This window comes from Benincasa hispida, chromosome 9 (assembly GCF_027475165.1).
Source record: "Benincasa hispida cultivar pf3 chromosome 9, pf3_genome.v1.1, whole genome shotgun sequence".
Lineage (NCBI taxonomy): Eukaryota > Viridiplantae > Streptophyta > Magnoliopsida > Cucurbitales > Cucurbitaceae > Benincasa > Benincasa hispida.
In genome coordinates, this window is record NC_143486.1 from 30,326,385 (window position 1) to 30,346,932 (window position 20,548).

The 20,548-nt window shown below is 39.6% G+C and overlaps 1 protein-coding gene across 1 annotated transcript; it reads left to right on the forward strand.

Moving 5' to 3' along the window:
* The first annotated feature begins 423 nt into the window (after positions 1-423).
* LOC120086675 (FAD-dependent oxidoreductase family protein) lies at positions 424-20,533 on the forward strand. Its single transcript, XM_039043430.2, has 9 exons — positions 424-1,016; positions 1,106-1,255; positions 1,773-1,987; positions 2,109-2,173; positions 3,437-3,599; positions 11,036-11,201; positions 19,626-19,784; positions 19,883-19,971; positions 20,138-20,533. The coding sequence occupies exons 1-9, from the start codon at positions 626-628 to the stop codon at positions 20,228-20,230; spliced, it is 1,491 nt and encodes a 496-aa protein (XP_038899358.1). The 5' UTR covers positions 424-625; the 3' UTR covers positions 20,231-20,533.
* The last annotated feature ends 15 nt before the right edge of the window (positions 20,534-20,548 follow it).

The following is a 20,548-nucleotide window of genomic DNA, read 5'->3' on the forward strand; positions in this document are numbered from 1 at the left end:
ATTTGAAATAATTTTCCTATATATTATTAGATTTTTAATCGCTTAGTTCTTACTTTAGTTTGTAAGGATTGAGTGAAATTAATGTTAAGATTTCATGAGATTTTTCCGTATAAATAAACCGTTAAACTAATTGGAGACTCAATATTTTTATAAAATATAAAGTTTACATCATAAAGTATTAAAATTTGACATCTAATTTTGCTGGATTATTTTTATGTTAGGACTAAATGATTATAGTTTTAAAAGTACGAGAATTAAATTGTTACCTACTAAAATTTTATGGATTAAATTGTTACACAACTGAGAAAATATATAGAGACTAAATAATTGGAAATATAAGATATTTAGGGAGTAAATTGGTTTGATGGAGTAAAAAGTGTTTTGGAAACTTATTATTGTTATTTGAAAAGTAAATACTCTTTTAAGACGAAAAGGCGAGAAATGAAAAGTTGATGGAAACAGAATATGAATATCCTTAGAAATAAAATAAAAGTAAAATAATGGTGGAAAAAGAGCAGGATGAGCTCGAGAATCCGGAAGCAAATCCATGGAAGATGCAATAAATCAAAGAAGACGATGCATTGTTGAACTGATCCAGTAAGTTTTCAAACGAAGAATTTCAGTAATGCTTCACAGCAACCACATGGTTTCTTCTTCTTCACTGCGTTCCTGCCCAAGTTCAACTCCTTCTAGCAGGACCGCCATAGCTTCGTGTTCTACCAGACATTTCTGCAACTTCGGATTCAATCCAAAATGGCCGCCGATTAATCCTAATCGATCGAGAAATTTGAGTTTTAGTCATGATTATGGCTACAAACCGGTGAGCTTTTGTGCTTTCAAAGATGTGAAATCTTCGTCTTCAACCTCTCGTAATGGCAATGCTTTTGAGTTCGATGTCGTGATCATTGGTGCGGGAATTATCGGGTTAACTATTGCCCGGCAGTTTCTTATCGGATCGGACCTTTCCGTTGCAGTTGTCGATAAGGCCGTCCCTTGCTCTGGAGCTACCGGTGCAGGTGAAAATGTTCAGCATGAACTGTTAATGTTGTTCATTGTTTGTCATGAACGTTTTCTTAAAATCGAAGTGTATTCGAATTGGTTCCAGGGCAGGGCTATTTATGGATGGCGCACAAATCCCCTGGTAGTGACATTTGGGAACTTGCTTTGAGAAGCCACAGGCTGTGGGAGGGTTTGGCTGAGACCCTGCGTGATCAAGGCTTGAATCCATCGGAGGAACTGGGTTGGAGAAAGACTGGTACGAGAAATGATGAAACCAATTCTTTGAATTTGTGTAGATGTTCTATATTTGGCTTCTTTCTTTCGTTCTCTACAACTGTGAGTAACTTTGACTTTCACATCATTTACATTCTTCATATGCTGCCACAAAGGATTACACATTAGGTAATTACCATTATTTTGAAAAGCACTAGCCACTAACCATTAGTATACTTGCAAGTTGCATCTATAGAGCTGTTATGTCATTAAAATGCAGGGTAAAGAGATTAGTAAATTAAGTGTGTTCCCTAAGGATCTTCTGGGTTACTTTATTTTTATAAGGAGGAAGATAAGCTCCTGTGCCCAGAAAATTCATGAAACCTGGTCAGTAAATTTCTAATACAAATTCATGGAGTTCATTTGTGCCCGCCAACTACTTTAAAGACAAGATTTTAAGTTCTTAATGCACTTTTCTCTGAAAATTATGCAGTCTTGCATGAATTGTATGCCTGACGAGTGACTTGTTCTAATTCTTATTGTTATTGTTTCTGTTTTAGGGAGCTTGTTAATTGGTAGAACACCCGAAGAGCTTGACATGTTAAAGAGGAAGGTAAAGCAACTTTCTACAGCCGGACTGGAAGCTGAATACTTGTCTGGTGCTGATTTGCTTTCTATGGAACCAGCTTTGCTAATTGGGGACAATTGTGGGGCTGCCTTTCTCCCCAATGACTGTCAACTGGATGCACATGGTACTTCAGCATTTATCCAAAAGGTTTTGTATGAAAGTATTAATTTTTTCTTTCTACCTATCCATCCAATTATGCTAGCTTACAAAGTATTAATGTCAAGCTAACACATGCCTTCCGTTACTGATAGATATGATAAACATGTAGGCTAACAGACATTTTAAAGGAAGATATGCAGAATTTTTTCATGACCCCGTTACCGGCTTATTAAGGTTTGTTTTTCTTAGACAATCACACTTGGATGTTAACAACAAGAACAAGAAATATCGATAGTACTGATAGATCACCAGATAGTTGATGTTTGGCTACGATAATAAATATGCATATCAGAAATGGTATTTTCTTTAATTAATTGTTAAACAGAAACAAATAAGTTTATGAAATTCATTTAAGAAATCTTGAGGGTCTTAAAAATGCTAATAACATCTATTGAAATAACATTTCTACAGCATAACCATTGGAGTCTCCGATGCTACAAGATTTCTGAAATGAGAAGATCGTGACCATGGCCATTAACCTGGTTAAATTTGACACGTGATAACTTTGAGGAAACAGTAAAGTGACGTTAAATGTCAAAGTAGTGGTAGAGCTTTAAAAGAATAGGAAAAGAGAGTGGAGAGATAAAATTTGAGCAGGGTTCAGAAAATATTAAATAAGTCGGTAAGTTTTCAAGCTTGCTTAATCTTTGGATTTGGTCAACATATCATGAGTTTGAAACATTAAAATCCAAACTTAGCTATTATTCAAAGAACTCTCTGACCGTTAAAGATTTGGAAAGGTCAACTATAAGTATTGACAAAATTGAGAATGAACGTTCACCTATCCTATGATAATGCCAGTCATGTTGATTCGTACTATCACTTCATTTCAACTACTACTACTATGAACTCTTTCTTTGTTTTATGGCAGTGAAATTCGTTGCTGTACTTAGAACGTCAAACCGTAAATCTTTGAAACATACTCTTATGTATATGTATTATATAACCTTGTCAAGTGGGAAGCAGTAAGGATGCATTTTCTGGAGCAGTGCAACTGTTGAGCCAGTTTGCTTTGTGCTGTTATTCTGTTATTTAGTGTTGTTTTCTTAGAGAAGAAACAGGATATTATTGAAAGAAGAAATTGGTATGAACTGGTTTTCTTTGATAATGAATAGAATATCATGAAAAATAAGGAAAAAGTAAAACAGAAGCATGCTAGTCCCTGACCACAATCAGATGCTTAAAAGCGTGATGAGCATCTCTCAATTATGTTTTATAAGATAAAGTATAGCATGTCTTATGAGTTATCTTCTTAACAGCATACGGCAAAGAGCAATCCTCATTAATTTGTTTATTCAAATATTCAAATAGTTAAAGTTACTCTGGTTTCTTGTTAAAAAAGAGTCAAAATTTCCAAAAATTCTTAACTAATTTAGATAACAAGTATTCAAATTACATAAATTGACCACCATTTCTTTTAAACATTAATTGCTCAAGGTCTGGTAGCAGTGGGAAGATAGAAGCTGTTCGGACGTCCAAGACTACATTGTACAGTAAGAAGGCCATTGTTTTGGCAGCTGGTTGTTGGAGTGGAACTTTGCTGCGTGATTTGCTCAGGGAAGGAAAAACTGTTTTGGATGTTCCCATAATGCCAAGAAAGGTGTGGTCTATAGACATAATCTATCTTTTATTTGAGATGTTGTCATACCATATGCTGATCTTCTCTGTTATCGGTTGGTTCTTGTGATTTCATACTTGTAGTTGCTTCGACTGTGAATCATTATCATGCTAGCTTGATATATATTTACCATTTCTATTATAGGTAGGTTCTTATTTTCCTCATATAGTTTCATGTTAGGTTACCGCCTAACAATAAAACATGAAGAAATACAAGGAACACAAAGGTAGTGTTGAAATTATATTTTAGCCCTAAAGGCTTTTTTGTCTTTTATCAGTCTAGGGTTTCTCATTGTTTGATTATTTATACTTGTTCCTGTATTGTGTACTAGGTATCTGAATTAAAAATAAAAACTCTTATCGTGGTTTTTTCTCCCTGGTCTAGGGTTTTCCACGTAACTCTGGTGTTTTCTTTTCTTCCCTAACTTTTCAAGATGGTATTAGAGCATGGTGATGAGAACGTCGCTGGAATAGAAGAGATTCAGTCATCGACTCTAGTAGGGGATGGAACTCCAAGAGAAAATTTTAACAGTACTGAAATTAAGGCTACCGTCAACCAATATCTACGGTCATTACTTGGACCAATTTAGATCCAACCAGCCCTAATAGATCCAGCCGTCACTGCCGTCACCCTGCCGCTGCCATCGACGACTTCAACCACGCTGCCGCCGCTGCCGTCGAGACTCGACCCTCCGCCGCTAGTCCAGCCCAGATTCGCCAAGCGTCTGCCTTCGACGTCCTCTGTGTTCCAGCCGTAGGGTTTTTTAGATCGCAACCCCGATTCCGCTCCAGATCCCGCCAGCGGAAAATTTTCAGGTCAGTCGTCTTCCCTTCCTCCAGTTTTTTCCCTTCCGGCGTTACCCAGCTCTTCCTACCCTCCGAACACACTCGATCTCATTGGTCTCCACCCGGTCTAGAACCCATCGTGTCTTCCAAACCTTCCGAATACGTCCGATATGTCGGTCTACCAGAACCCACAACACCACTTGAACCAGCCGGTCCAGCTGAACCCGGTCCAACCGAACCCGGTCCAGCCGAACCCGATCCAACTGAACCCCTTACAGCAAATTCTTGTCTCCCGCTATTTGCCCTCTGGTCAGCCAGCTCCTCCCATTGGTTTTCCCACACCGACAGAAATGATATCTTCAGGGGTCTATGGGCAGAAACAACCTACAACGATTCATGGTGGGACTGTTAGTGTTCAACAGCAACTGGCCAACCTTCAACAGCAAATTTCTGCACTTGGGGCAGCCGTTAGATCTTCGGCCAATCCATCAACAGATTTTCTACCAGATACATACCCGGGGGTTCCGTTATGTTCAGAAAATCCGGTAACTACTTACCCTACTCTACCTTTCACAAACATTATGTCTGGGTTTGTAGGCAATTATGCAGGAATTTCTATTGGCGAAAAATTTAATAGACAAAATTACTTTTCTTTGTCACAGTCTGTGAGGATGGTTCTCGAGGGGCGGCACAAGTTCGGGTACCTAACAAGGGAAATACCCAGACCAAACCCTGGGGATCCTCAGGAACGGATATGGAAGGGGGAGGATTCTCTCCTTCGCTCAATTTTAATAGATAGTATGGAGCCTTAGATCGGGAAGCCTCTTCTTTTCTCAACTTCTGCTCGGGATATCTGGGAAGCTGTTCAAAAACTTTAGTCGAAGAGGCAGAATGCTTCACGTCTTTATACCTTGAGAAAACAGGTGCATGAGTGCAAGCAGGGGACACTCGACGTAACATCCTATTTCAATAAATTATCACTGGTGTTCGGAGCCGAATTTTGGGACAAAGACCAATGCCGTCCCTGATGGAAGTTTGCTCAGAGGTCAGATTGGAAGAAGATCGAACCAGCGCTATGAATGGTACAACGCCTAATACCCTGGACTTTGCTGCGTTTGGAGTCAAGTCATCGGGTTCAGAAAATGACAAATAGAATGGAAAGAACCTCCAATTTGTGAGCATTGCAAGAAACCATGGCATACGAAAGATCAATGCCGGAAATTACATGGCCGACCTCCAAATGGCAAGCAGCGTCCTCCGAATGACAAATCTAAGTCCGGTCGAGCCTTTGTTAGTGAAGCAATTGATGGTGCCCCTTCAGGGACGAGCCAGGTGGATCCAGGTATGGTCGGAATCGGCAATATTGCACAGTTAGGCACTCCCCATTCCTTTAGTTTCTTTGTTGAGGGAGATGAATCCTGGATCCTTGATTCCGGAGCAACGGACCATGTAACTGGATCATCTGACCAATTCCTCTCCTATTATCCAAATGCTGGAAATGAGAGAATAAGAATTGCAGATGGGTCATTTGCCCCCGTTGCAGGAAAGGGCCACTTATCCCCAATTCAAGGACTGATTTTGCATAATGTCTTATATGTGCCAAAAATATCGTATAATTTGCTATCAATCAGTAAGTTAACCAAAGATTTGAACTGCAAAGTTATGTTCTCACTGGATAATGTTTCGTTTCAGGACCTGAGCTCGGGGAAGATGATTGGCACTGTCCGGCACAATAGGAGGCTCTATTTTCTTTCCGAAGATGCTTCTTTTAGGAGTTTATCTAGCACTTTTTTACTGTCTTCTCTTACTATTTCTAAAACTGATTTCTTATTATGACATTTTCGTCTTGGACATCCAAACTTTCATTATATGAAATATCTATTTCCCATTTATTTCGTAACGTGAATGTGTCATCTTTGTCATGTGATGTTTGTATCCGTGCTAAGTAGCCTAGGGCGTCTTTTACCTCACAACCCTACAAACCTTCCTGGCCCTTCCACCTGTTACATAGTGACGTTTGGGGCCCTTCGAATGTCACAACGGTATCAGGTAAACGGTGGTTCGTTACCTTCATCGATGATCACACTCGTCTTACATGAGTGTTTCTTCTTACAGACAAGTCTGAAGTGACGACGGTCTTTCAACAGTTTTACACTACCGTCGAATACCCAGTTCAATACCAAAATCGCCATTCTTTGAAGTGACAATGGGCGTGAATTTGATAATTAGACCCTTCGTGAGTTCTTAAACTCTAAAGGAATTGTCCACCAAAATTCTTATGTCTATACACCTCAACAGAATGGGGTGGCCGAACGGAAAAATCGCCACCTCATTGAAGTAGCCCGACCCCTCATGATACCTGCATCCCTACCTTTGTATCTATGGGGGGATGCTGTTCTTACTGCAGCTCATCTCATAAATCGGATGCCCTCCTGCGTGCTCAAATTCCAAACCCCCTTAGAACATTTTAAAGAATCCATCTCGTCCATTCGCCATTTCCCTGATGTTCCTCTTAGAGTTTTTGGGTGCATTGTGTTCGTCCATAATCATGGTCCTTACCAAAGTAAATTTGCTCCTAGGGCCCAAAAATGTGTCTTTGTTGGGTATCCGCTCCATCAACGGGGCTACAAGTGCTTTCAGCCTTCCTCTCGAAAGTATTTTGTCACCATGGATGTCACATTTCTGGAAGACAAGCCATTCTTTCCCGTTAGTCCTCTTCAGGAGGAGACTTCGAGTGAAGAGGCTAACACTTCCACTTACTCTGTTCCCTTAGACTTGTTTTCCGAACCTATCCCTGAAACAGAAACAAATGAACCTATCCTCCCTACAAAACAAGTGCCTTGGATAACCTACTATAGGAAGCATCTCCGAAAGGAAATAGTTCCCGAAATTGTTTCCCCTGTTGCTCCGCCGGAAGGTGTTCAAGAGTTAGAACCGGAACCGGCTCAGGTTCAAGGTACCCCTAGTCATAATGACAATGAGTATGTTGAAGGTGATATAGGGGACTTAGGCGAAGTCAGGGATGATGAAAGTGAAGTCAGGGATGATGGCAGTAATGAAGCACCCAGTGGTGCTCAGGGGACTGAAAATGAACAACAGTTGGGTATAGATCAACAGGTTGACAAGACCAATGAGATTGAGGTTGATGCTACCTTGGATTTGCCGATAGCTCTGCGAAAAGGTACTAGGTCGTGCACTAAACACTCTATGACAAGCTTCTTGTCTTACAGTAACCTGTCTACGAGATTTAGAGCTTTCACCAGCAGCTTGGATAATGTAATAATTCCAGTTAATGTGCACAAGGCTCTGGAAATTCCTGAATGGCGAGGTGCAATTATGGAGGAAATGCGGGCCCTTGAGATTAACAAAACGTGGAATCTAGTTAGTCTTCCGAGAGGTCACAAAACCGTAGGGTGCAAGTGCGTTTTTACTGTCAAATACAAGTCAGATGGAACTCTCGACAGATATAAGTCCAGATTGGTTGCAAAAGGATTCACTCAGACGTATGGAGTGGATTACTCAGAAACCTTTTCACCTATGGCAAAACTTAACACTATTCGTGTCCTCCTTTCTGTGGCTGTTAATCAAGACTGGCCTCTCCATCAGTTGGATGTGAAAAATGCATTCCTGAATGGTGAACTGGAAGAAGAGGTTTATATGAATTCACCTCTAGGTTTTGAAGCACAGTTTGGCAATCAGGTGTGCAAATTAAAAAAATCCTTGTATGGACTGAAGCAGTCCCCTAGAGCTTGGTTTGATCGATTCACCACCTTTGTTAAATCTCAGGGGTTTGTTCAAGGGCATTCAGATCACACCTTGTTCACTAAGGAGGTGTTTGATAAATGGGTATGAGTTATTGGGTTGGGTGGGTATTTATTACCCATGTTTGTTGAGCCCATAAAGAAAACCTATGGGTTATTAAAACCCCCTTTTTTACCCACTCAAAACTCCCATTTTTTATCCCCTAAAAACTAACCCTAAAAATCAATATATTTTCATTTCTTTCTCTCTTCCCTCATCTTTGCCATTTGAACCTATGGGTTATTTAAACCCATTTTTTACCCACTCAAAACTAACCCTAAAAATCAATATATTTTCATTTATTTCTCTTTTCCCTCATCTTTGCCGTTTGGATCCAGATCTGATTTTTTTTTTTTTTTTTACGTCAAACCTTTGGATTCTATTTTCATTTCTTTCTCTCTTCCCTCATCTTTTCCGTTTGGATCCTTCAAATATACTATCCATATTATATAAAAATAAACTTTATGATATGTGAAATAATAAAGTTAAGTTAGCAAGATTCAGTATATATACATACAATATACCAATTAGTAATTGGGATAATTACCTTCAATATATATACATACAATATACAATATACCAATTAATTGAGGAGTAATATGAAATATATTTTGTTAGTATGTTTTATCGATTGAAGAGAATTAGAATTATTACAGTTTTTGAAAAGAATATATGAAAAATAATATATTATGTTCTACAAATTGAGAAAAAAAATTGAGATCGTCCAGTTTATGTCATAAATGATTTGAGAAAATACGTATATATTTGAAAATTAATCAACAGTAGCAAAGCATAAAATTAAAAAATAAAAGAATGAAATAAAAAAACAAATAGAAAAAAATAGAACTAATCTTATTCACAAAAAAACTGCATCAGATCCTCCAACTCAACTCAACTCTGCACAACAAACACAGACAATAATTACCAACTCAACTCAACTCTGCAAACAAACACAGACAATTTAACTCCCTAGATAATTTAACTCTCCAAATAATAATTACCAACTCAACTCAACTCAATTCTCTACTTTTATCACATACCAAACACACCCTGAAGTCAGCACCAGGAAAAATAGTGGTCTTGATTGTTTATGTTGATGATATTATACTATTAGCAGATGATTCAGTAGAGATTGATAGGTTGAAATGACGAATGGCAGATGAGTTTGAGATCAAAGATCTCGGTACCTTGAGATATTTCTTAGGAATGGAGGTAGCAAGATCAGTAGAAGGGATCTCAGTGTCTCAGAGGAAATACACACTCGATTTGTTGAAAGAGACTGGAATGACAGGGTGTAAACCTGCAGATACACCTGTAGAAGCCAACCTCAATCTGATAGAGTCAGCAGATGATGTTCCTGTAAACAAAGAGAGATATCAACGGCTTGTGGGGAAACTGATATATCTGTCACATACCAGACCTGATATATCATATGCAGTTAGCTTGGTCAGTCAGTTCATGCAGGCTCCGTATGAAAGACACATGGAGGCAGTCACACGGATCCTGAGGTATCTGAAGTCTTCTCTTGGAAAGGGTTTGGTTTTCAAAAAGCATGATAAAAGGTGTATTGAGGCCTACACAGATTCTGACTTGGCCGGTTTTGACAGATAGGAAATCTACCTCAGGATACTGTACCTTTGTGTGGGGAAACTTAGTTACCTGGAGAAGTAAGAAGCAAGGTGTCGTGGCTAGAAGCAGTGCCGAAGCCGAATACAGTAGGGTTGGCAATGGGGCCGGGGTGGGGCGGGGGAGGGTCCCCCGTCCCCGGCCCCGTGGGGGAAATTCCCCCCATCCCCGCCATTTGAAGGCGGGGACGGGGGCGGGGATTCCCCGTTGGGGAAACGGGTCCCCGCGGGGCCCCATTCCCCATTTCCCGCGGGGATTACCCATTTTTTTCTTTTAATTTTTTAAGTTTGGGCTTGACTTTTGGGCTTAAATTTAGAATTTATATATTCAATATTGGGCTCACAACACTTATAAGTCTATAGTATACATTATAAACATACATATAAATAAGTTATTTTATATATTATAAATATATATTTATAAAATATTAAAAATCTAACTATATAAAATCGGGGTCGGGGTCGGGGCGGGGATACAGGGCTATGAGCTTGGGTATATGTGAAGAGATTTGGTTGAAGAAGGTTCTGGTAGATCTACATCAAGAAAGTCATGACTCGACGAGACTTTACTGCGATAAAAAGGTTGCCATTAATATTGCAAACAATCCGGTTCAACATGACAGAACCAAACACGTTGAGATTGATCGACACTTCATCAAAGAAAAACTAGATAACGGTAGCATTTGCATTCCTTATGTTCTGTCTAGCCAACAAGTTGCGGATGTTCTCACCAAAGGGTTATCCAGACAGACTTTTGACACCTGTGTTAGTAAGTTGGGTCTCATTGACATCTACGCCCCAATTTGAGGGGGAGTGTTGAAATTATATTTAAGCCCTAAGGGCGTTTTTGTCTTTTATTAGTCTAGGGTTTCTCATTGTTTGGTTATTTATACCTGTTCCTGTATTGTGTACTGGGTATCTGAATTAAAAATAAAAACTCTTATTATGGTTTTTTCTCCCTGGTCTAGGGTTTTCCACGTAACTCTGGTGTTTTCTTCTTCCCTAACTTTTCAAGAGGTAGTAATATATTGCAATATCAAAAGAAGCAAACATACTCATAATCCTAATATATCCATACCTAAGGCTCTCACAGTTCATTTCATTAACCTAGAACATGAAGTGATTGATTACTATTGTTGTTTTCTCTGAAATACTTTCCATCTCCTCTAAAGGTTGGTTAGGACTAAATCTCTATTTTTCATGGCAGGGTCACTTACTTGTCATAGAGAATTTTAATTCCCTTCATGTTAATCGTGGTTTGATGGAGGTGGGCTATGTTAATCACCAAGCTTTAACTTTGGCTAAAGATTTTGAGCAGAGCTCATCCGTTTCAATGACTGCCACTATGGATGTTCAAGGAAATCTAATACTGGGTAAAATATGAAATGTTGTGACCTCAATCTTAAAATATTTTAATTTTTTCTCCAGATTCTTTCATTGCTGCCAGAAAGTTTTTTCTTTCCTTCCTTTTTTATCTTTCTTTATGCATCCATGTATATGTTTGTTCTAATGTGTTCAATCTTGCTGTTCCACATAAGCTAATAGAATTGCATCATTCTATACCTTATGGTGTCTTGCTTGAAAAGTGAGGATAGTCTTGAAAATATGTAAGGAATAGGTTTTATTTCTAAAAGGATGAATTATAATGCAAAAAATTTGCTTATGGGATTCTACAAACGAGTGGAATGGCTTTATGTTTGAGGATGGTGTTATTTTTGGAGAAATAATTATTTTCTTTTATTATGCAATGACCCAATGGGTAAATATAATACAAGAGAAATTCTAACTAAGGGAACTAATTATAAAAGGAAAGGACATCTAAAAATAATTAAAAGATTTAAATTACTAATTCAAATGCAACTATATTATATAAAAATCTACAAGTTTCCCTCAAGCTGGGTTGTATATGAATACAATCCAAGCTTGGAATTTAATTCATCAAAACTTCTCCTTGGTAAGGCTTTGGTGAGAATGTTGACAATTTGATTGCGAGATAGAATATAGTTTAGTTCCACTATGTTCTTGACTTCTTGTTGACCTTCTCAAATATGCAATGCCAATCTATCTCTATATGTTTCGTTCTGTCATAATGTACGGGATTCTTTGCTAAGTTGATTGTTGCTTGACTGTCACAAAGTATTTTAAATGAATTTTGAGTTTTTATCCTTAGTTCTTTCAAAAGCTTATGAATCTACATCCCTTCACAAATTCCCAAAGCTAAAGTTCTCGATACTTTCTCCAAGTGACTAAGTTGCCTCAAACAGTAGAGTAATATCTAGATGTAGATCTTCGATCAGTTAACTCCCGAACCCAACTAGTATCAATATAAAGTTTTACCATTCTGTTTGATGACTTGTTAAACAATAGCCCATGACTTGGAGCACCTTTCAAGTATCTTAAAATCTTGTTAACAGTCCTGAAATGGTGTTCATGTGTTGACTAACAACGGTCACAGAATATGATATGTCTGATTTGATATGTGACAAATAAATTAACTTTCCCACAACCACAAGCCTTTGATACATGCCCTAGTTAACTGGACAAATCTCTTCACTTTGGTCTTGACCTAGATATGGATCCATAGGTGTTTGAGTAGGTCTACACCCAAAAGATTTCCAATCTTCTTTAGCAAGTCTAGAATATATTTTTGTTGAGAAATAACAATGCTATCTTTAGATCTTGCTACCTCCATTCCTAAAAACATATCTCAAACTTCCTAAATCCTTGATTTCAAACTCAGTTGCAAGCATCTTTTTCAAATTAATGATCTCTCATAGACCATTTCCTGTAATAATGATATCATCTACATATACAATCATGATTACAAATTTGTTGTTTGCAGATTTCACGAATAAAGTATGATCTGCTTGACATTGATGATAACTACTTTGATCATAACTGTATCAAATCTGTCAAACACGAAATGAAGAAGACTATATTTACAAAACTGCCTAATAATTGATGCTTGCAAAGAGGCATTAAATCTCCTCACCCCACTTCTCGACCTCTCTAATACTGCTATTGTTCCTTTGAATCCAAATACTCCACAAAGCAATAAAGAAGCTTACGTGCCACAACACCCTTGCTCCTCCTTCTCTCCTTAAAAGGGAGGATTCAAAAACACCTTCTTCAAGGAGTGCCCAACTATATTTTAGGCCAACCAACAATGAATGAACAGTTCGTAAATTGACAATCCCATAGCAAATAATTGAGATCCTCCTCATGCCTTGTGCAGAGAATGCAAAATTGACAAAGTAAAATGTGGAAAAGAAAAGGGATATTGGGGGAGAAGAGAAATGGATCATGGCAGCTAAGGCATAAATCCTGTCGAAAATAGCCTATTAACCTAGGGGCATTTTCGTAATTTCTTTTACCCTAGGGCTTCCCATTGTCTATTTATTTAGTTTGTTCTCTTGTACTTTGCGTATCAAACCAATAATAAAAAATAAGTCTCAATCGTGGTTTTTTTCTCCCTATTCTAGGGTTTTCCACGTAAACTGTGTGTTCGTTTCTCGTTTTCTCTTTTCATCATGGTATCAGAGCAAAGGGACAAAACCGTAGCAGTCATCGACGAGAATCAACCACAGTCTTCTTCAGTAGCCTCCGTGGGGATCAGTGGAGCCGCAAACGTGGATATCACAGCTACCGTTCAGGTAGCCGTCGAGCGTTACCTCCAAGCCGCGCTACCTCATCTTATTCCAGCCGCCCTTTAGATCCAGCAGTCGTTCGAAGGCCAACCGAGTCGTCCGTCCCAAATCGGAGCTTCAATCGGTGGTCAGAGCCGTTCGATACTTGAAGCCCAGCCGATCAGAGTCGTCCCTCAGCAGACCATGCCGAGCCCAGCCGATGAGTTGTACCCAGAGGTCACGGCTGGATACTCCCGATCGCAGCTTCCACCTGCGCCAAACCTAGTCGACGGACGATTTCAGGGATTTCTGGCGCACTCTCTTCAGTCGCAACTTCCAGTCGGGATTTCCAGTCACACCGAGCCCAGCAACCCTCCGTTCGTGGGAGCTTCGTTAAGCCGTGCCGAGTCTGGCCCTTTGATTCCTTCCGCACCGGCTGATGGTCGAGGTTGGGCTCCCTCGGCTGACTCCTTCCAACTAGTGAAAGTGCCTTTTCCCGGTGAACAGAAAGGTCCAGCCGCACCAAGTAGTAGCGGTGTGGCCCAATGCCCTAGCGAGATTCAGTGTCGTTTCGCCTATCTCTAACAAGTAGCAGACTTCGGAACAGTTTTTGATACGAATGCACAACCAGGATTCTTTGCCAACCTACCAATCTACTTTGAGAATCCAGTAAACTCTTTCTCTGTTTTACCCAATACCAATTATTTGTCTGGCTCGATGGGCAATTCTGCAGGGTTCATCATTGGAGAAAAGTTGAATGGCCAGAATTATTTTTCCTGGTCACAATCAATCAGAATGGCACTGGAAGGGAGACAGAAGTTTAGGTACTTGACGGGGGAGATACCAATGCCCAATGCCTTAGCGGTGTGGCCCAATGCCCTAGCGAGATTCAGTGTCGTTTCGCCTATCTCTAACAAGTAGCAGACTTCGGAACAGTTTTTGATACGAATGCACAACCAGGATTCTTTGCCAACCTACCAATCTACTTTGAGAATCCAGTAAACTCTTTCTCTGTTTTACCCAATACCAATTATTTGTCTGGCTCGATGGGCAATTCTGCAGGGTTCATCATTGGAGAAAAGTTGAATGGCCAGAATTATTTTTCCTGGTCACAATCAATCAGAATGGCACTGGAAAGGAGACAGAAGTTTAGGTACTTGACGGGGGAGATACCAAAACCTGAACTGGGTGACCCTCAGGAACGTATCTGGAAAGGAGAAGACTCCTTGTTACGGTTAGTTCTTGTTAATAGTATGGAAACCCAAATTGGCAGACCATTACTGTATGCTGCAACCGCCAAGGATATTTAGGATGCTGTGCAGAAGCTTTACTAAAAAAGGCAGAATGCATCTCGGCTGTACACTCTACGCAAGCAGGTCAACGACTGCAAACAAGGGACCATAGATGTAACGTCCTATTTTCATAAACTATCCCTGTTATGGCAAGAGATGGATCTTTGTCAAGAAATAGTTTGGAATTGTGCACAAGATGGGGCTCAGTATTTGAAGATTGAGGAAGCTGATCGGGTCTATGACTTCTTAGCTGGATTGAACTCTAAATTCGATGTTCGAAGTCGAATATTAGGCCAATGCCTTATACCCTCTCTCATGGAAGTATGTTCAGAAATACGGCTGGAAGAGGACAGATCGAATGCTATGAACAACCCCGTTAGCACTTCAACTAAGGCTACAACCTTTGCTACAAAATCATCCGACTCTAATGGCGATAAGAAACCCACTCCTGTTTGTGAGCACTGCAAAAAGCGTGGCATACAAAAGACCAGTGTTGGAAGCTACATGGACGACCTCCGAACAGTAGACGTTGCCAGTCACATGACAAGTTAAACCCTGGACGTGCTCTAGTGAGTGACTCGGCAAATGAGAATCCTCAGCATCAACCTCCAGCTGACAGTAAGACCAATCTAAGTGCAGTTGGGGTCAGTGCCATTACGCAGTTAGGTACAGTTCAATCTTTTGGCCTAATTAGCATTAATGGTAAAAATCCATGGATTATTGACTCAGGGGCTACAAATCATCTTACTGGCTCATCTGATCAATTTCTTTCATACTATCCGAGTGCTGGTAATGAACGGATTAGAATTGCAGATGGGTCATTTGCCCCTATTGTAGGGAAAGGACATCTGTCTCCGTTTGAGGGTTTGGTGCTGCGTGATGTGTTGCATGTTCCTAAGATATCGTATAATTTATTATCTATCAGTAAAATTACAAGAAGTCTGAGTTGTCAGGCAGTTTTTTCACCTGACTCTGTTTTATTTCAGGATCTGAGCTCGGGGACGACAATTTGCACTGGCCAGCACGATAGAGGGCTCTACTTCTTGACTAATGATACTTCTTCTAGGAATGATTATAGGACCAGTTTCGTTTCTTTAAATTTTTCTACTTCTGAGAATGACTTTTTGTTGTGGCATTTTCGCTTAGGACATCCAAATTTTCAATACATGAAATATTTGTTTCCGCATTTGTTTCGCAGTATTAATATATCTTCTTTAAACTGTGATGTTTGTATTCATGCCAAACAGAGTCGTGTCTCCTTTCATTCTCAACCTTACAAACCGTCCAGACCCTTCACCCTAGTTCATAGTCATGTCTGGGGTCCTTCACCAACTACCACCTCCACAGGAAAACGTTGGTTTATCACTTTTATAGACGACCACACTCGGCTTACTTGGGTCTTTCTTCTCACTGATAAGTCCGAGGTGTCGTCAGTATTCCAACAATTCTATACTACTGTGGAAACCCAATTTAATGCGAAAATTGGAATTCTGAGAAGTGACAATGGGCGGGAGTTCTTTAACGCCTCTTTCTGGGACTTCCTCACCTCTAAAGGGATTATCCACCAAAGCTCAAGTGCTTACACTCCTCAGCAGAATGGAGTAACCGAGAGGAAAAATCGTCATTTGGTGGAAGTCGCCCGTTCCTTAATGCTGTCCACATCTCTTCCATCTTACCTATGGGGAGATGCTATTCTCACTGTCGCCCACCTAATCAATCGAATGCCTTCCCGCGTCCTCAAGTTTCAGTATCTGTTGGATTGTTTTAAAGAGTCATACCCAACCACTCGTTTAATCTCAGATGTTCCACTTCAGGTATTTGGTTGTATTATCTTTGTTCATTCCCATGGTCTAAACCGCACGAAATTCACCCTTCGTGCTCAAAAGTGTGTCTTTGTTGGGTATCCTCTCCACCAGCGTGGGTATAAGTGTTACCACCCATCATCTTGCAAATATTTTGTTTCCATGGATATCACCTTTCTTGAGGATCAACCGTTCTTTCCCTTAGCCATCTTCAGGGGGAGAACTCTAGTGAAGAGACTAACTGGTCCATATATGCAGTTCCTTTAGAGTCATCTCCTATTACTGAACATGTCGGCCTTGTCCTTCCTACCAACCAGGTCCTATGGATAACATACTATAGGAAGAATCTCAGGAAGGAAACAACGCCACCTGTCGCATCTCTGGCTCCGATCCATGAGTCAGACCCAACATCAGGTACGTGTATTCCTGAAACTAATGATATTGATACTTGTGCAGAGAGGAAAAAGGCAAAGAAGGTGCTGACAGTACCAACTAGGGAACCATGACAGATGGAGAGATAGCTGAAAATAATAATCAGGAAACAATTCCGGAAAATGAGAATAGTACTAGAGATGGTGATGATATGGAGGGAACCTCTAAAGATGAAACCCTTGTTGAGCAGATGACCGATTACAGTGGAAAACTTGACAAGATGGAAGATTGTGATGCATCTCTCGATCTTCCTATAGCCCTGAGAAAAGGCACTCGATCATGTACGAAGTACCCTAGGCACAGTTACATGACTTACAGTAATCTGTCACCCAAGTTCAAGGTCCTTACCACCAGTCTAGATACAGTGATGGTACCGAGTAGCATACAGACTGCAATGGAAACTCCTGAATGGAAGGCTGCAGTTATGGAAGAAATGAGGGTACTTGAGAAAAACGGAACGTGGGATCAGGTGATTCTACCCGAAGGGCACAAAAGAGTTGGGTGCAAATGGGTCTTTACTATAAAATATAAGTCTGATGTAACGATTGACCAATACTAGGCCAGGCTGGTTGCCAAAGCCTTTACTCAAACCTTTGGTGTGGATTACTCCGAGACATTCTCCCTCGTAGCTAAGCTTAATACTATCCGGGTATTATTGTCAGTTACAGTGAACAAGGATTGGCCTCTTCATCAACTGGATGTAAAGAATGCGTTTCTTAATGGAGAACTTGAAGAGGAAGTCTACATGAGGCCTGCCCTCGGTTTTGAGAGTCAATTCAAATACCGAATGTGCCGACTGAGGAAGTCTCTATATGGGTCGAAACAGTCTCCGAGGGCTTGGTTTGACAAATTTACCACTTTTGTTTGTCAAAGGACAAGGATATACCCAAAGGCACTCAGATCACATACTATTTACAAAGAAGTCAATTTCAGGGAAGATTGCAGTTCTCATTGTGTATGTCGATGATATTGTGCTTTCTGGTGATGATGATGATGAAATTATGAGACTTAAAGCAAAAATGGCCAAAGAATTCGAGATTAAAGACCTTGGGAAGTTGAGATATTTCCTCGGAATGGAAGTGGCTCGATCAAAAGAAGGGATTTCAGTGTTCCAATAGAAGTACACTGTTGACTTACTCAAAGAAACAGGAATGATTGGTTGAAACCTGTTGACACCTCGATTGAGTATAATTCAAAGCTTAGTAATACAAGTAACAGTGTCCCTGTCAACAAAGAAAGGTATCAGCGATTGGTTGGGAAATTGATCTACTTATCTCACACGAGACTTGATATATCCTATGCAGTTAGCGTTGTCAGTCAGTTTATGCAGGCTCCTTATGAGGAACATATGATAGCAGTTGAGCGTATTCTACGATATTTGAAGGGAATCCCTGGCAAGGGCTTGATGTTCAAGAAGTCCAATAAACGATGCGTTGAAGCTTACACTGATTCTGACTGGACAGGGTTTGTTGTCGATAGAAAGTCAACATCTGGGTATTGTACGTTTGTCTGGGGTAATCTGGTGACTTGGAGAAGTAAGAAACAGAGAGTTGTGGCCAGAAGTAGTGCTGAGACTGAATATCGGGCCATGAGTTTAGGAATATGTGAAGAAATCTGGTTGATGAAAGTGTTGTCAGATCTTCATCAAGACAGCGAGCTTTCGATGAAACTGTTTTGTGACAATAAGGCAGCAATAAGTATTGTAAATAATCCAGTTCAGCATGACAGAACCAAACATGTTGAGATTGACAGATATTTCATCAAGGAGAGACTGGACAATAGAAGCATATGCATTCCCTATGTCCCTTCAAGTCAGCAAGTTGCAGATGTGCTCATAAAGGGGTTGCTCAGACAAAGCTTTGATTATTGTGTCAGCAAGTTGAGCCTTATTGATATTTATGCCCCAACTTGAGGGGGAGTGTTGAAAATAGCCTATTAACCTAGGGGCATTTTCGTAATTTTTTGTACCCTACGACTTCCCATTGTCTATTTATTTGGTATGTTCTCTTGTACTTTATGTATCAAACCAATAATAAAAAATTAGTCTCAATCGTGGTTTTTTCTCCCTATTGTAGGGTTTTCCACGTAAACTGTGTGTTCGTTTCTCATTTTCTCTTTTCATCAAATTCAAATGCCCCTCCCTCCCTCCCTCCCTCCCCAAGAAGGAAAAGGTTTAAAATTAGTATAGTTCTAAGATCTTGCTTTCAATTTTATCTAGGCACTTCCTCTCATTGTAAGAGTTTGTTTCTTCTAAATATTGTAATCCTTTTCATTACTTAAATGAGAAGTTTCTTTTTTCAAAAGAAAAATAAGTAATCTTATTTATTATTTTATCTAGGCACTACGGACAGAAAGAAATCTCAGAATCTTCCAATATAAGAAGCACTACTGTTTAGTTCTTTTTTGTCTTCTCTTGGTGTAAATGCTCTCCCTTTTTCATCATTATATTTGTAGGTATACTAACAGCTCTCTGATATCTTATTGAGCTTTGTTTTTTTATCTTATTGAGCTTCGTTTTTTTTCTTCTTTTGTTTTTAACTCAAACATTGCTTTTGTACTTTCATATAATCAATTTCTTATCAAAAAGAAAAAAAATTATTGCAAGAAATTTGAATTCTCATTGCTAATTGGTCATCTACTTTCAGGGAGCAGCCGTGAGTTTGCCGGTTTCAACACTGAAGTGAATGAATTCATAGTTGCTCGTATATGGGAGAGAGCTTCGGAATTCTTTTCTACGATGAAAGAAGTCTCTTTTTCAGATATCAAAAGCAGCAGTAAAGTGAGAATAGGTTTACGACCATACAGTGAGTAATCATGTCACTTGTCACTTACATTAAGTTTCGGCTGTTGAATTTTCATGGTCTGGATTATCTTATCTTCCTGTATGAGTTTATACCCACAGTGCTTGATGGAAAACCAGTGATCGGGCCTGTTCATGGTTTATCAAACGTGTTCCTTGCATCTGGCCATGAAGGTGGAGGACTTTCAATGGTGACTCTCCTGTCTCTCTCTTGTGGAAAACTACTGATACTCCAAAACCACCCATCTAATGCATCATAGAGACCACAGAAAAATCATGGCTCTATTGTACAAATGACAAGTTGTCAAATTATGTTCCGTTGATTTTATTATCTGACTTATCTTTGTTAACATCCAGGCACTGGGAACTGCAGAAATGATTGCTAATATGGTGCTGGGAAGTCCTGGGAAAGTTGATCCCGCTCCTTTTTCGGTACAAGGACGATGCTAATAAATGCTTACAACTTATGATCCAATAATGCTATCCTTAGTGGCTCCGGTCTTCATGTAAACCAATCCCTTTTTCCCCTAAGAGCCGCCTTGTAGTTGAAGGTCATCAACATCGTAGCAACTCAGAAGTCCATGTTTTTAACATTCTGTACCTTGACTTTCAGAATCTGTAGTTTATTTGTTCGAGAAAATTTCCTGAATTTGTGGGGCTTAATGCATAAAATTTTTATAATCTTCTTGGTTTACTGTATAAATTGTAACTCATTCAGTGAGGTTAGAAATGAAAGTGATACATGATAAACTATTGCTAGCTGGTCCT